Here is a 17,761-nt window from a genome sequence, read left to right on the forward strand (position 1 = left end):
GAAGGTAATTTCCGAAATATTGCAGCAGTTTTCGGGCCACTATATCAGCTATCTGTAAAACTTCAGAAGACTTGAAAACTCTTTGGCAATTTAAAAAATGTGTTCATCTCGAAAGGTTTTCAACATATTTACATATTATCATCTCGAGTTTAAATCATCATATAGAAAGAATCATTATAAAGTAATTGGTGGATGCGCTTAATGACGATTATCAACATATCTTGAAGATACTCATTCAGGATTGGTGGAGAAATTTCGAAACGAATTTTTCTGTTCAAGTCTGAAAAGACTTGAACTTCATTCACGCATGCGTCTCATTATTCAAGAATAATAGCGGGTATTCAAATTCCACAATCCGCTTCACAAACTGTCTGTCGAGCACAGAATAATGAACATATCGAGTAACCCATGCCCAACCCATTACCCATTTAACTGACTTTCTGTGTTCTGTGGAACCTACCATTGATGGTTGATGACAACGGTATCTAACAACAAACCCATTCAATAACACTCGAGAAATAGTTGGGTGGAATGATTCATGGTTGATTGTTATTTTTCTAATTAATGTTCAAGAACGTTTGATATTTATGTGATAAAATGATTTCATTTAACAATATGAAAACTTTGTGTTTTTTAATAATTTGTGGTGCTCTGTTTACATTATGTAAGTACAATTTATTTATTTTCTCTTTATCTAACAATAATTTCAAAAATTAAATTAATGAAAACGCTACTTAAAAGGAAGTTCAGTCAGCCAAATGCTCATGAGAAGTAATTCAAACTAAATAACTTGACAATTAATGAATAAATTACTCATAAATTTCAGTTGGGTTATAGGTTACGATAATTTAATAAAATGGAATTACCATTCCTGTGAGACATTGCTCTTGATGTGTTTTTCTTAGACTCGTGGGATTTACTATTTGAATTCTAAATTCCTTCTGCTATTTCGAAATACCTTCATTTGAGACGAATTATCTTGGTTCAATGATTTGACGAATTATCATGGTTCAATGATACATTAAATGTTTATGGAACTTGAATTTCAATAAAGCAGTTAAATGATATTAAGGTGTTTCCCTAATTCGAAAATCATTTATTTATTTCTTGAATTCTATGGAATTGATTTCAGTTCAGAGAAATTTTTAAGTCATTTCGATTGCATCACTTCAACTATTTATTTCTTTTATATACCATACCATAATAATATTATCTATTGTACCACATAATTAGTATGCAACATAAAAAAGTTATTAATTTCCAGGACTGGAATCTATATTTTCCTCGTGATATTATCAGAAATCATAATGAAAATCATCCTATACTTGAAACAGTAAACAAACTTCGTATGTAAGTTCAAACTAAACTATTCACTCTTAAAAATAGTCATAAAATCTCATGGAAAACTTACAGATATCGAGAAAAAAAATGAATATGTATCTATCGGTAATAGTTATTTTTTGACGGCAAAAAAAATATGAGAAGTTCTATCATGAAGAATATTAGTTTTGATATTTTCAATATGAAAGTATCTATATTTTTCAATATTTTCAATAGCTGCTAGAACGAAAAAAAAATGTGTACCTATATTGTCTAGAGAAAAAATTACACAATTGCACAATTCTCAAAATCATTGAAAGTTCTTCATTCACGCACACCAATTTCCAAAGAATACATACAAATATGGAAAAAATAAATTGAATTTTGAAGATCACTACATATCTTATCTATCCTAGTTATTTGGTCCATCACGAATTTTCAATCTCGACAAGTAATTGTTATGTTTTCATTGCAACAAATTCCATATAGGCAATTAACATTCTGTTGGCAGAATTAGAACTATTCAATTGCTTATCAATAAAAAGTGAAACGAAAAAAACTGAAATAAGAGTGAAGAATGTGTGAATTGGACATGGAAAATTTCATGAGAAGGATATGGTGCTGCAACCGTAGCCGTGGCGGTCATTTGCTGAGATCGATTTCCATAGTTAATGACATCCCTTCCTCTTCACAATGAAATAAACATCTATTTATTTCTCTTTAAATTTACGCTTTTTTTTAATATCGAAATGAAACTTGGAACACCCTTTATATTCCTTCAAAATACTAATCATTATTTCTTAATGCAGTGAAATTTTTTAATAATTTTGAATTCGTGAATTACAATACTGTTTATCGCTACTGTTGCTCTTGTTTGTTGAAAAATTTTGTTGAGTAATAATAGAAAAAGAGAAAGTAGAATTTATCTGTATGTATTTATATGTAGGGAGTGGCGACGCTAAGGGGGGCCAGGGGGGGGACCGCCCCCCCCTCCTAAAATTCGACATTCTAAGATTAAAAGATTAGCAGAACTATAGTTTCGCTTTACTTTGGCCCCCCGAAAAAAAATCCGGCCCCCTCTTGGCCACCCCTGTTTTTGAAAGCTGGCGTCGCCACTGTATGTAGGTAATTTTTGTTGATCAAGCTTGAAATTAATCCCCTTTATCTCGAAAACGAAACGTTTGTGGCCCCATGTTCATAGGGAATTTTTTCTCTTGAAATTATACAAAGAATCTCCCTTTTTCGGTTGACTCGTGCCGTTAATATTTTCACAAAAGTCCCTCTAATTTCCTAGGAAATCGCTAAAATAAGAAAAAATATCTGCTTAGTATTTTCGTTTTTTTCGATGAAAAAAATGAGCAAATATTGTGCTACACGCATGTAAAGATATTCCGTTGAAATTTCCACAAAAATGCTCATTCTTCAAAAAGAAAGAGAAATGAGAGAAAGTTAACCTAGAGCTTTGGTTTTTTTCACCGAAAATTGTTTTATATAGTTGGCTATATTTCTTATGAGGGATTTCAGATTTTCCAACATTCACTGATAACTGGTTTCCATCATTTGAATAAAAAGTTAAGAGTTATTTATTTTGAGTTATTTCTGAAATTTCTGACCAGAACAAGACAGCACAAATGTACCAAAAGGATTAGAAGCAATTTTCGTCGAAAAAAAACGAAGTGTAGGACTGACTTTCTTCAATTTTTTTTTCCAAAATGTTAAGGGCACAGCTTCCTATAAGTGCAACACAATTTTTTACACATTTTTTCATGAGAAAAAAGGGAATACTGGGATGAGTTTTTTAATTTCGAGATTTACTATGAAACCCCAAAAAAATAAAGACTATACAAGGAAAAAACATAGGTGCTGGCCTGGTTTTCAATTGAATTTTGTGATTTTCTGGAAAATTAGGGGGACTCAAGGAAAAATTCGAAAGGTTCAAGTCAGTACATGTACTGAATCTATTTCATCCGTTGAAACCCAATAAACATATTCTGGAAAAAAAATTGAGAACGGTGTATGTAACAAAAAAATACAATGGTACAAAGTAGCACAAACCTACCACAGCAAAATTCAGTACAAAAAAAATCGAAAATACCTTCCACTATGGTCGCTCCACGAGTAATGGATACGTTAAATATCTATCATGTTTATTATCCCTTTTTTACGATCGTGCTGCCTTTCGTAAGCATTCGTTTCGTGAGTTTTACGACTCTTCCACGAATTCTTGAACCACGACCGTGATTCACTACCCATGTCAACCTAGGTTAACAGTGAACGAATGAAGCCTTGTATTTTTGCTTTAAGGTCAATTAATTCCCCTTACATGACTGCAGCTCCGTAGTAGGTTTGTTGACCCTATAAATTTTGTTTTTTAAATTGAAGTATTGAAATTTCAAAGATAATAAATTGAATGAATCAAGAATTAACCAAAAAAGTTATGTTGCTTTCGAAAGGATAACGAACTCAACAACAGATAATTGTGGTTAACAGGAAATGTCGGTAGATTCGTCAACCTGCCATGAAGACCGAACAGTATTCCCCAATTCGTTATCGTTTTTTCTGATTACTATTTAATTTTTTGATTTGATTCTGAAAAGTTTTAGAAAGGCCTGTGAAAAATAAAGATTCATGCAAACATTTTCCTCAAAGTATCTGTTTGGTAATTTGCTGGTTCTGATTTTGTTATTTAATTTAGTGGACTGTATTTTATGAATATGAAAAATATAATAGATCGGTTTTTAATAGTTTAATGATTATAATTGGCGATGTGTATTTCGTGGAAAATTGAAATTGAAATGGATAGAAATGAATGGTCCATATATGTATCCTTTTGATAAGGTGTACGCAGACACTGGAGTATGATACGTTGCCAGATCAACAGAAAAGAATTAAAAATTATAGTATAATCCTAACAGTATCATCATAAGAATTTTTTGAATTGGGGGAAGTACGTCAACTTTTGAAGTTTAAAAGAGGGGACCCTCACCGTATTCTAAAAAACACTTTTTTACGATTCGCCACAGATAGCTCTGTAATCTAATTCGAATTTTACGTCTAAACGACCTTAAGGTATGCGCTCCATTAATAATTCACATGAAATTTTAATCGTAAATTGTCCAACCATTCGTTTGAACGATGGAAAATGTTCTGCGCATAAAGATAGACGGCTCGACAGAGATTACTACTAGATCCCAAATAAAAGTTTTTTTCTTTTCTTTCAATTGATCTGATTATTGATTTCCCGATCTCTTCTAGACTAAATTACTCATTTTCGGGCAAGTCCTTAATTGGTATGCTTTTCACAAAAAGCCTCTCCTTGTACGATAAAGCAGGCCAATTGAAAAATCCCCTTCTACATGATAAAACACATTTTTTTGGTCAAATTCGATTTTATTATTCAATATAGTTGCCTTCGAGAACGATAGAGTGATTATAACGATCTTCCAACTTTTCGATACCATTTTTGTAGTACGATTTGTCTTTCGCTTCAAAATAGGCCTCAGTTTCGGCGATTACTTCTTCATTGGGGCTAAATTTCTTTCCAGCGAGCATTCTTTTGAGGTCTGAGAACAGGAAAAAGTCGCTGGGGGCCAGATCTGGCGAATACAGTGGATGCAGAAGCAATTCGAAGCCCAATTCATGGAATTTTGCCATTGTTTTCATTTTGTTGAGACACGATCTTGATCAACTCATCGGTCATTCGAAATTATTTTGTGACCTTTTTTGATTTTTTCGTCGGTGACAGCCTCTTTTGGGCGTCTACTGCGTTCGTCGTCTTCGGTGCTCATTTCACCACGTTTAAACTCAGCATACCAATCAATGATGGTTGATTTTCCTGGTGCAGATCCCGGAGACTCTTCATCAAGCCAAGATTTTGCTTCAACTGTATTTTTTCCCTTCAAAAAGCAATATTTTATTAGTACACGAAAATTTTTTTTTCCATCTTTTTTCAAATAACAAAAGTAGCTACACTCACAACGCAATATCTCACAAACTAATGGTCGGTGTCAAATTTTGACACGTATCGTTTGAAGATTGGTACTTACTAAAAATCATATGGATTAAATACTAGCACCGCCATCTGTGCATCATACCGGGGACTTTTCAATTGGCCTACTACTACTAGATTTTAAATGAAAGATTTTTTATTTTCTTTCAATTGATCTAGACTAAATTACTAATTTTCGGACAAAGCCTTAATAGTGTGCTTTTCAGAAAACGCATCTCCTTGTACGATATATTTCTCATCGCATCAATTGAAAAATTGACTAGTACGGAGTTTTACAAGAAGCAACAAATTTTCTAACTTGATTTTTGCCCATTTTGTTCACGTAAAAAAAAATATACAAATGTTGATGATTTTTTAGTTTGAAAAAAATTTTATATATCTTGTTGTATATTCTTGAAAAGGGAAAACTCAAGCGATTTCATCTCTCGTAGAAATTTATTTAAGTTTGTATTATAACTTCCAAGCTAATGGCAATAAAAATAAATTATTACACCAATGGATTCTACTAAAAAAGTGCGTGTCTGTAGGATGTTTGTGTTTCATATTAATACCACATGTAATGAAGAAGTTATGAGAACTTATCATACGTAACCGTCTACTTACACCACAGATCACAGATTGAGCTGCTAACGATTGAGTGATCCGGGATATACTGACCCTGTCGTCTCTGACGAGCCTCCACTGATCTAGTCCCAATTATTGTTTCGGAATAATAATATAAGGTGTGTGAATAAGTCTTTCCCGTTTTTTTTCAAATTTTGAGCCTTTATTGTGAAAAAATGGTTACAAATGAATTATTGAAAGTATTGGCCATCGCTAGCTACAACTTTTCCCCATCTTTCTGGCAACATACGAATCCCGTTGCGAAAAAATTCGACCGGTTTGGCCTCTATCCAGTCATCCACCCATTTTTTGGCTTCCTCGTAGGAATGGAAGTGCTGGTCAGCCAGGCCATGCGTCATCGATCTGAAGAGATGGTAATCAGACGGAGCAATGTCTGGACTATACGGCGGGTGGGGTAGGACTTCCCATTTGAGCGTTTCTAAGTATGTTTTCACCGGCTGTGCAACATGTGGGCGAGCATTGTCATGTTGCAAAATAACTTTGTCGTGCCTGTCGGAGTATTGTGGCCGTTTTTCTCGCAGTGCGCGGCTCAAACGCATCAATTGTCGTCGATAGACCTCACCTGTGATCCTTTCATTCGGTTTCAGAAGCTCATAGTAAACCACACCTAGCTGGTCCCACCATATACAGAGCATGAGCTTGGCGCCATGAATATTTGGCTTGGCCGTCGATGATGATGCATGGCCGGGTAGTCCCCATGATTTTCTTCGCTTCTGATTATCGTAACGGATCCACTTTTCATCGCCAGTCACGATACGATGCAGAAAACCCTTTCTTTTATGTCGCTGAAGCAGCTGTTCGCAAGTGAAAAAACGCCGTTCGACGTCTCTCAGCTTCAGTTCGTACGGCACCCAATTTCCTTGCTTTTGGATCATTCCCATGGCTTTCAAACGCTTGGAAATGGTTGTTCGGTCAACTCCCAATGCTTCAGCAAGTTCTTCTTGCGTTTGACACGAATCTTCATCAAGCAAAGTCGCCAATTCTTGATCTTCAAAGATTTGCGGCCGCCCGGAACGCTCCTTGTCTTCCACGTCGAAATCGCCACTTTTGAAGCGTCGAAACCATCCGCGAACACTTGAATCATCGACACAACCTTCTCCATAAGCTTCCTGAAGCAACCGATGCGCCTCGGCAGCAGATTTCTTCAAATTGAACCAATAAAGTGAAACTTCCCGCAAATGACGTCGACTCGGCTCAAATTTCGACATTTTCACGATTTCAAAAATTTATGATGCGAAAAAATTTCAACTAATGTGTTAGTGTGGAATTGTTGACAGATGAATAAGCTTTGATTATGACATATGTAACCATTAAATACTCGCACAGTATTGGTGGCGCAATCTCTTACAAAAAACGGGAAAGACTTATTCACACACCTGATAATAATAATAATGATGTTTATTCAACTAAAAAAATGGCAAACAATACAATTCAAATGTACCCAATAATAACTCAATTTTTTTAATATTTTGATATTGTCTCAATACAATTTCTGAACGCTCACTAACCGATTTTTGAGCGCTCGTTTATTAAACTTTGCCGTTACCGAATCTTTTGAGCTAGAGCTTTGTTGGTAGTCGAAATTTCAGGTTCAAATACCGAAATTTATTTCGAAGTGAACTTGAAGTATAAACATTTCCTGAGTCGTTTTAGAAAACAATTCAGATTAGAACCTTCTCTGGGTTGTTCAGGAATTACATGAATAAATTCATTATCTCCTAATCCCTATCCGCCTGAATTGCTTGAAGCCATTAAATAGTCAATTAAAGGAGTTTGTCCCTAGCTCTGTGTAAATTTGCGGAGGGAAATTTTTTAATCTAGATTTAAACCTTTTCGATACAGCTATACCTTTAAGTTGGCATTACTGTTCAAGATGGCGACCGATTTAACAGCTGTCAAGTGATTTATTCTCAGTTTGTTTTGGCAATTCATCATGAATAGACTCAAGCCTGAACAACTCTTGCAAATAGTGCAATTTTATTTCGAAAATAATGGTTCTGTGCGGAATACGTATCGCGCACTACGTCCATTTTATTTTATTTAGCGATGAAGCGCACTTCTGGTTGAATGGCTACGCCAACAAACAAAACTGCCGCATTTGGAGTGAAGCTAATCCTCAAGTGTATGTCGAAACACCGTTACATCCAGAAAAACTGACTGTTTGGTGCGCTTTATGGGTTGGTGGAATCATTGGTCCGTACTTATTCAAAAACGATGATGGCCAGAACGTTACAGTCAATGGTGTGGTGATCGGTATAGAGCCATGATTACTAACTTTTTCATTCCTGAATTGAACAACCATGATGTCCAGGAGCTGTGGTTCCAACAAGACGGCGCAACATGTCACACAGCTCGTGCCACAATCGATTTATTGAAAGACACGTTTAGTGAGCTCCTCATTTCACGTTTTGGACCTGTGAATTGGCCTCCAAGATCTTGTGATTTAACACTGCTAGACTACTTTCTGTGGGGCTATGTAAAGTCATTGGTCTATGCGGATAAGCCACAAACCCTTGACCATTTGGAAGACAACATTCGCCGTGTTATTGCCGATATACAGCCCCAAATGTTGGAAAAAGTCATCGGAAATTGGACGTCCAGATTGGACTACATCCGAGGCAGCCGTGGCGGTCATATGCCAGAAATCATATTTAAAATGTAATGCTACAAGATTATCTTGCGGATAAATAAAATTCATGTCAATCGAATAATCCATCGTTGTTTTATTGCAATTGAAAGTTCTATAGCTCTAAAAAAAACACACTTTACATATGTATCGGTTGTCCCAAAACCATTACCTAGTAAGGAGGTCTCAGAATCCCTTTGAGCTGGAAAGAATGGATGGCACATTTTCGGGCTCGATTTTTGAAAGAATGAATTTGTTGAAAACCGTAATCTTGAGTTCAACCGGTTTCAGCCTATGGGGGAAAATTGGAAAATAACGTGAAATGAAAAGTTCTCTTACCTTCCTTATTACAGGTGCTATTAACATGAAACAAAAACATCCTACAGGCACTTTTTTCAGTAGAAACCTTTGGTGTTATAATTTATTGTTTATTGCAATTTGCTTTGAAGTTATAATACAAACTTTTGTTTTTTTAAATGTAAACTATGTAAATTTCTATAAGAAATGAAGTCGCTAAAGTTTTTCCTTTTAAAAACTACATAATATGATATATAAATTTCTTTTCAAACTAAAAAAATCATCAACAGTTTCAGTTTCACACGGAAAATCCTATCTATGATAATCTGTGAACTTCAGATAATTAAAATATTCGGTCTCCGGATTTAAAACTTTTAGATTTTTTCTATATTTCAACATTTTCAAATTGATAAATGTTGTTTTTCAATGTGACCGAAAAAAAATCTAACGGTGTTAAATCCAGAGACCTTGGTGTCCACCAAATATTTTAATTATCTGAAGATCACAGATTATCGAAGATAAGCACTTGGTTCATTTTCCGTGTGAAACTGAAAATTTTGATGATTGTTATAGTTTGATGAGAAAATTATATATCATGTTATATATTTTTAAAAAGTGATTTAATTTGTTATAGAAATTTATATGGTTTATATATAAAAAACACAAGTTTGTGTTATAACTTCAAAACTAATTACAAAAAAAACAAATCATAACACTAATGGATTCTACAAAAAAGTGTCTGCAGAAAGTTTTTGTTTCATGTTGATTGCACCAGTAATTATGAAGTTAAGAGAACTTTTCATTTCACGCCATTTTCCAAATGTCTCCCATCTTGAAAACAGTTGAATTTATGAGGTTGCCGTTTTTACCGAATTAATACTCTCAAAAATCGATACCGAAAATGTACCATTCATTTTTTTTATCTCAAAGGGATTCTGAGATTCCCTCACTAGACAACGAATTTGGGACACACGATACAGGATGTTCCGAATTCAATGATCATTGAAAGCATCTCGAGAACAATAAGAACAAAAGAACAAAAAATCTTCAGGGACCCCCGATCTCTTTTTTGGAAATACATGTATGTAATAAGATATCAGAAAGCAGATCATAGAAATCTTGATTTATTTTCAAGTTAGAAGGCGTTTCTGAAAAATCAAAAATTTCGCTACATCTTGATGGTTTCTGTTTGAGATAATCGAAAAATTCTAGTAAATTTTATTATTTGTATGATACTCATATCATATTATAGAAATTAATTAGCGTTTTATAGATATACATCAGGAGAATTGGTGTTTCTTAAAAGCGACACTCTATATATTTCAACGCAATTTTTTAGCCGCAAATTTCTCTAAAAACGATCCCGTTATCGGTTTTTCAAAAATGTCATTCGTTTCAAAGATATTCAGTTTTTCGACTTCAATTTTTGATGGGACATCTTATATACGGTGTTCCAAATTAAGTCGGAGAGTTGATGTTTTTAAATGGGACCCTCTATTATATTCTAACAAGTTCAACTTTCCATATGGAGTTGATCTTGAACCTTTTTCCAAGCATTCAAAGGTCCATATGATAACGATTATGCAATGAACAATAAATCTCGAAATAAATGAAAAATATTTATATACAGTCGACATCATTGCCAACTCCGTTATAATTGATTTTACGATGTCGGTTGAATGGGCAAACTGGTCGCATTTTTAGTGGCCTTCTCGATGCCGAAAACAAACAAAAAAATTGACAGTCGCTTTATCAAAATAATAAAATATTTCATAAAATGATATTTTTTTCAGTGGGACACCCTATATTTTTTCATGCATTTCGATTCGTAATAACATTCTCAACAACAAAGCTCATTTGACTTTTTTTCGTAAAGGTGAAAATAATACAGTTGTATCAATAGGAAACATTCATAACAAGGTATTATTCGCCGAAAGAAATAAAATTTTTGTACTAGTGAAAGAAATAAATATTTCAAAATGAGTCGCTCATTTTCCACTTTAAGAAGAAAGGTGATATGAGCTTTGTTGTTGAGAATCATCATTCATCGTTGTTGAGAATGTCATAAGAAATCGAAATGCATGAAAAAATATCGGGTGTTCCATTGAAACCCTGTATATCAATATTTTTCATTTATTTCGAGATTCATTGTTCATTGTATAATTCTTATCATATAATAGGGTGTCCCCTTTAAAAACATCAACTTTCCTCTATACCTGATTACAATTATACAATGAACACAAAATGAATTAAGTCAATTAGGCCAATTGAAAAGTCCCCGGTCTGATGCACAGATGGCGGGGCTAGTAGTATGAAATCCATATGATTTTTAGTTAGTACCAACCTTCATACGATACGTGTCAAAATTTGACAGCAGTCCGAACATTAGTTTGTGAGATATTGCGTTGTGAGTGTAGCTACTTTTGTTATTTGAAAAAAGATGGAAAAAAAAAGAATTTCGTGTGCTGATAAAATATTGCTTTTTGAAGGGAAAAAATACAGTTGAAGCAAAATCTTGGCTTGATGATGAAGAGTTTCCGGGGTCTGCACCAGGAAAATCAACCATCATTGATTGGTATGCTAAGTTTAAACGTGGTGAAATGAGCACCGAAGACGGCGAACGCAGTGGACGCCCAAAAGAGGCTGTCACCGACGAAAAAATCAAAAAAGTTCACAAAATAATTTTGACTCTAAAGTGAAGTTGATCGAGGTAGCAGACATTGTGAAGATACAGTGCTGCCAACCCACTGAGCTCAAATAAAGGTAGATAGAGGTTTGAAATTTAGGTAGATGTTGCCAAATTTAGGTAGATTATTTTTTCCTTTATTTTTAGGAGTTTTGAAAGAACTGAGTCCATAATATTATACTTTATTAATGATAAATATTGATGAATTAATAAAAAAATATAAGAATTCACATAATAAAAAAAATTGAAAAACAATAAAATATAAAGTAAGAAATATATTTATTTAATAATTCAAAATTACTTTACTACTTGAACTAGTTGAACACGAAAGAATAAATAGTCTTTCAAATATTTCATTTCAACAGATGTGGATAATTTGCAAGAAAACGCTTGTTGTCCAAAAACTTTTATTATTTTAACACCCAAAAGGGTCTTTTATTGCTTCCCGACGGCAGCCTTCGACGCATTCAGACGGTCTCATCTCATTCCTTTCGACGATCTTACCTTATTCTGTTTTTTTTAAGCATAAGGATCGATTCAATTAATCTGCGAGCAATACGAATTATTCCTACGTACATGCAACCATATTTACCATCGCTATTTTTCTATCAAGCAAGTGCGTATTGAGGCGCAGCCATCGTTACGTTATTTATTAGTTTATTACCCATTTCGGTCCTTTCTTTGCATCTGTATGTTTCTAAAACTCCGCCGCTGATCTCCGCAGATCTTTGTATCCAATGGCGTGCGTAAAAATTACGATGTGAGAGCTTTAATAAGGAATAGTTTTTTTATAGTCACGTTACTGTTACTGGTAAAAAGGTTTGTCGTTGATCTAAAACCGTAAAGTTCGCGCGGAGCTGAATTAAGGTAGATCGAGCTCAAAAAAGGTAGATAGGTAGATTAGTTCGAATTTAGGTAGATCTACCTAAATTTAGGTAGGGTTGGCAGCACTGTGAAGATATCATCTAAACCTGTACATCATATCATTCACGAATAATTGTACATGAGAAAGCTGTGTGGAAAATGGGTGCCATATGACCCTGAGTAGTGTTTGAAGCTGTTTAAGTGCAATAAACCTCAATTTCTGCATCGATATTTGACAATGGATAAAACATGGCTCCATCATTTCACTCCGGAGTCCAATCGACAGTCAGCTGAGTGGAATGCACACGATGAACCGAATCCAAAGCGAGGAAGAATAGTCAGCTGACAAGATTATTGCATCAGTTTAATCAAGACAATGTGCTGTGTCACAAATCAATGAAAACAATGGCAAAATTGCATGAATTGGGCTTCGAAGTCCTTCTGCATCCACCGTATTCGCCAGATCTGGCCCCCAGCGACTAAGGCCTATTTTGAAGCGAAAGACAATTCGTACCACAAAAATGGTATCGAAAAGTTGGAAGATCGCTATAACCGCTGTATCGCCCTCGAAGACAACTATGTTGAAAAATAAAATCGAATTTTGCCAAAAAATGTGTTTCACTATGATAGACCGCGGACTTTTCAATTGGCTTGTTACAGAAAATTATCTTAGTATTCTACGAAAATGTGATGACGTATAACAAGAGCCCCTCTGTAACACCTCGAACACTTAGATCCAAGAAGTTGACGATTGAGAAATTTGAAGTTTGAAATCAATCATTTACGCGAACTCACTCTGGTAAGTTTAGAACGAATACGTACTCGATGTGCTTAGGCAAAGTAGTGTCCTCGACTTGTATTCAAAATCAATACTGTGTCCTTATAACTGTCCTTGATTTTTTAATGCTGAGCACACAATACTGTGTTGGAATGAAAATTGTGTGATAGGAAACCGTTTTCTGAACGCTGTATGTTTTTTGTACACGACGCCGACGGTTCATATTATTTTCTCAATTACATAGAATAAGCTGTTATGAAAAGGTCATAAAATAATCAACAACCCGCGATATTTGAATTATGTTTTACATACACTGTGTCCGTAAAGTATGAAACAAATTCATTTTTAGCTAAACAGACCATTTTAAGAAATAATCCTGAAACACGTCGATTTTTCATTTTAATTTACCGTATTTTAAAATAATAATCTAATGTACAGGATGAATTACTTTCGAGTAATGACGTCACCGTAATTTTTTTTAAATGGAACACCACCATTTTGTCTCAATTTTCCGATTACTCTAGCTGAGCTGATTCCAAAAATGTATCACATGTTGATTCCAATTGGTACAGGGTGGACAAAAATACAATAGTTTTGTTGTGCTCATTAAGTAACGCGTAACATTCTTTATCAGTTAAATTAACAATATTATCCGAAATACTTATTGTCTAGCGGCAATTGGTTTGAAGGTAAAACCCTGTAGTTTGTTACATTTTTATATTAATAAAAATGAGCTGTTTCCAAACATGTTTGGCACTTGTGGTCTAGCAGACAGTCTAGTCTAGTTTTTTGTGAAATGTCATCATTTGTTTAGTAATTTATTGGTGTTCAATGACAGTTTAGTACTACAATATTTTTGGTATATATTTGGTAATTCATTCTGTATATTAGATTATTGTTTTAAAATACGGTAAATTAAAATAAAAATCGACGTGTTTCAGGATTATTTCTTAAAATGGTCTGTTTAGCTAAAAATGAATTTGTTCCATACTTTACGGACACAGTGTACCTATAAGTTCCGAGTAAAATTTTCGGAAATTCTTCATTGCAAAACTATTTGAGGAGGCTCTGTTTGAAAAAAAAATTTATTTAGAACCTTCCATAGAATAATAAACATATGTAGATAAAGGGTGAATACGCAATTTTTACATGTCCCCAACATGGTTAGATTACGTTGTCGGATTGTGATATATTTTCGAATCCACAATTTTACTGTATCATTATGAAGGTATATCATATTGAATGAAATATATTTATTTGAGTGATGCTCAATGAAATATGCAAATTTGAATATTTGGAATCCGATATTTTTACTAATTGTCGAATTCATAGTTTGGAGAATATTTATTATTTTCTGTATCTACCTGCTGAAATCCAAGGTTTGGCAATTTTTGCTCTCTTATTGTCATCGGTTCTTTCACGTCGTTTAGCGAGATTGAGGTTTGTTTTCTGAATTTCTGATATATTAAGGAATTTATTTCAATATGTTTTGAGTTAATATGAAACGTTGATTCACTATGGAACATAAGAAGTGCGTTCTTTGTGGAGACACTCGCGAATTGAGTGAAATATCGTATCACTGATACGATACGCGCGCTTCATGTCAAATTTGATAGTTCATGTTGGGGACAAAATTTGTTTACTGAAAATGACCTTCTATCCTTCTATCTATGTTAATTACTCTGAGGTACCTTCGTACCTACTACAACGCCTTATTGAAACGTTGATTTTCAAATTTTAGAATACACAATTGGACCTCTCTCATGAGATTTTGGTGTTTCATTCATCAAGAGACCAGTGATGCATTAGTTTGGCACTAATAGAGATGTGCAGCCATCGACGCCATCTCTCGGGCTAGCAAAGAGTCACTTAGAAAATACACGTACTTATTCATAATTCCGAAATATGGTTTTATTTCCAATATTTTTAGATTTCCAATGAATGGGTCAGATTTTTCTGATAAGAGAAAAATGCCGTAGAACAATTAATTCTATGACATCTCGGAAATCCAATTCACGAATTCAAGAAAACAATCAATGAATAAAATTGTAATCAAATAATTTTTCGATAACTATACAACACATCAAAATATCAAAAAATATCTCATGTCTTGATGAAACTTATTGAATAATATGCATATGTCTATAAATGTTGATGTTTTTAATCTTTGAAAATTAAATTCGGAATTCTTATATGGTAGAAGTCCATTTATTTTAGATCTTTGGTGATTCTCGAACACATCCTCAAATCATTCTGTCGACTGTCTGCCAAATTTGAATGCTAAATGTCATTCGTGACGTATGTGGTTTCTAATCTTTGTTGTGTCAACAAATATACGTATGCAATTGTTATTGTTGCCACGTAAAGAGATGCGAATTTCAGATTTCTCACAGGGACGTGCATCAAACATTTGGCTGATTTGAACTTTCCCCGCATATGAAATATCAGGTACTTATCTCCATTGTTTTTCGTATCTGTAGCTGCAGCTATTGATTGCTATCAGTGTAGTGGAAGCGATCCAGAAAGACCGTTTCAATGCAATGAATGGTTAACAGATGATGTAGATTTAAAACCAGAATCTTGTGATTCCGTTTATGATGCTAAATACTGTATTAAACATATTGGACGTTTTGAAGGTATTCAATAGGAACAATGGTTATGAGATTAACGAAAGAACTAACTATTGTCCACTAATATGGTACATAAGTCCACTGTAAATAATATTCATAGAAATTTCTGTTACTAATGCTCACTAATCACTAACTTGACTAATCTTTTTCAATTTCTAACCTCTGCTGAATTAACTGGAAACTTCAGCTTCCGCAATACTTTGCTATCAGTGTACAGCAGCCGATTCCATTGATTGCTCTGATGGAATGATTCGTATGGGTGGTATAGAGCCCCAGAGTTGCGATAATGTCTTTGAGGCTCAATACTGTGTCAAATCTACGAGTTTACACAGTGAGTAAAAATTAAATGTAAAGCACCTGCAAATGCAACAAGTAGTTTCTTTATTTGAATGAACATGAAAAGCTTCAATTGCGTACTTTCCACATTCAACTTTGGCTCACTATTATAATTTAGATGCCTAAATTATTTAAGGTGCCATCTTTCCATTTCGTGGAAAAACTTCATTTTTGGTAATTGTGGCATTCTTAACACTAAAATAAAGTATTAAATTGTCCATTTCAGATTTTTTTTCAAAAGATATTCAATATTAATACTTAACAAAATACTGTTCTAAACAGAAATATTTTGTATTGGCTTTTATTAATCCAAAACTATTACTGGTAAGAACAGTATTTGGTAAGTATCAATATTAAATAGTGATTAATTCACAAGTATGATAAATATTTCAAGAATAAATTGAGAATATACTTCCTTCAAACAACCATATACCTTATCCTTCTGTTGAATTCTGAAAAATCTGATTTATTTATTTCTTTACCACCTATTTTGTTACCAAAAACAAAATTCAAATTTTGTCTTCTTCAGTCACTCTTGCATTCATTTATTGAAAATGAAAGCACAGAAGTTTAGCAACAATAATAGTTTGTTATTAATATTATTTTTGGACCACTATAACAAAAACAATTTAATTGGTATATATGATCCAAGTAATGTATCTTTTATGTATTATAAATATTGATATTTTTGTTGATAGATAAATTACTATCAGTTTTTTATGTGTGCTAAGGGCTATCCAAAAATAACTATTGACTACAGTTTAATGAGAGAATCCAGTAATATTAATAACAGCTATTCTAAAAAGAAACTTTTTTTCTGAATACTTCACTCATACATGAATGTATATAAATTTGGATACCACATTTTCCATTTGCATATTGAAATAAATATTCAAATTACCTCTTGTTGATAAACATAACATATGAGTAAAAAATTTACGTAGTTAGTTAGTTGTTCTGACTAAGATCTTGAGACCAGAACATTTTTGATGGATATCTCCTATAGATAATATCTAACCCCTAATAATAAAATGGCAAAATATTCTGTTCAAAATATTTTTCAAACATCTATCATTGAATTTTTCTAAAATATATTAATTTTATAACACCAAAAAATAGCATTTATCAAACTGTCTTAAAAGATTCAATGCTTTGAACAGTAATGTTTTGTTGTTTTATAAATCGATTTAAAGGGTTGATATTTTTGTCTGTTAAGGCTAGAATATAATCACCTGGTTTTGTCTTTTCATTGATTAAAATATTTGTAATATCTGGAGGTGTCTGATAGTTTAACATCTACAAAACCATCCTTAATTTGGTGGGTAGTATTTACAAAAAATGTTTGTTTTACAGGAGGTATAGGTGCAAAACGCTTCTGTTCTTCATTGGATTTGGGCAACTATTGCAACTATGTTTCACAACCTGGTGATCTTTTAAATTACAGAACTTGTATCTACACCTGTAAAGGAGACGGATGTAATCCTGCCACAAGGCCTCAATCTCAGTTTTTCATTATTTTAGGAGCAATAGCTTTAACAACATATCAAATTCTCAAGAGTTAAGAATCTTCATTTAGGAAATAATATTTTCA

General features: G+C 33.5%; 1 protein-coding gene across 1 annotated transcript; it reads left to right on the top strand.

Moving 5' to 3' along the window:
• The first annotated feature begins 370 nt into the window (after positions 1 to 370).
• On the top strand, positions 371 to 17,744 carry LOC123670908 (U-scoloptoxin(05)-Sm1a). Its single transcript, XM_045604486.1, has 4 exons — positions 371 to 664; positions 15,685 to 15,840; positions 16,022 to 16,165; positions 17,524 to 17,744. Exons 1-4 carry the CDS (start codon positions 598 to 600, stop codon positions 17,730 to 17,732), a joined length of 576 nt encoding a protein of 191 aa, XP_045460442.1. The 5' UTR covers positions 371 to 597; the 3' UTR covers positions 17,733 to 17,744.
• The last annotated feature ends 17 nt before the right edge of the window (positions 17,745 to 17,761 follow it).

Source organism: Harmonia axyridis, chromosome 1 (genome assembly GCF_914767665.1).
Source record: "Harmonia axyridis chromosome 1, icHarAxyr1.1, whole genome shotgun sequence".
In the NCBI taxonomy this organism is placed as follows: domain Eukaryota; kingdom Metazoa; phylum Arthropoda; class Insecta; order Coleoptera; family Coccinellidae; genus Harmonia; species Harmonia axyridis.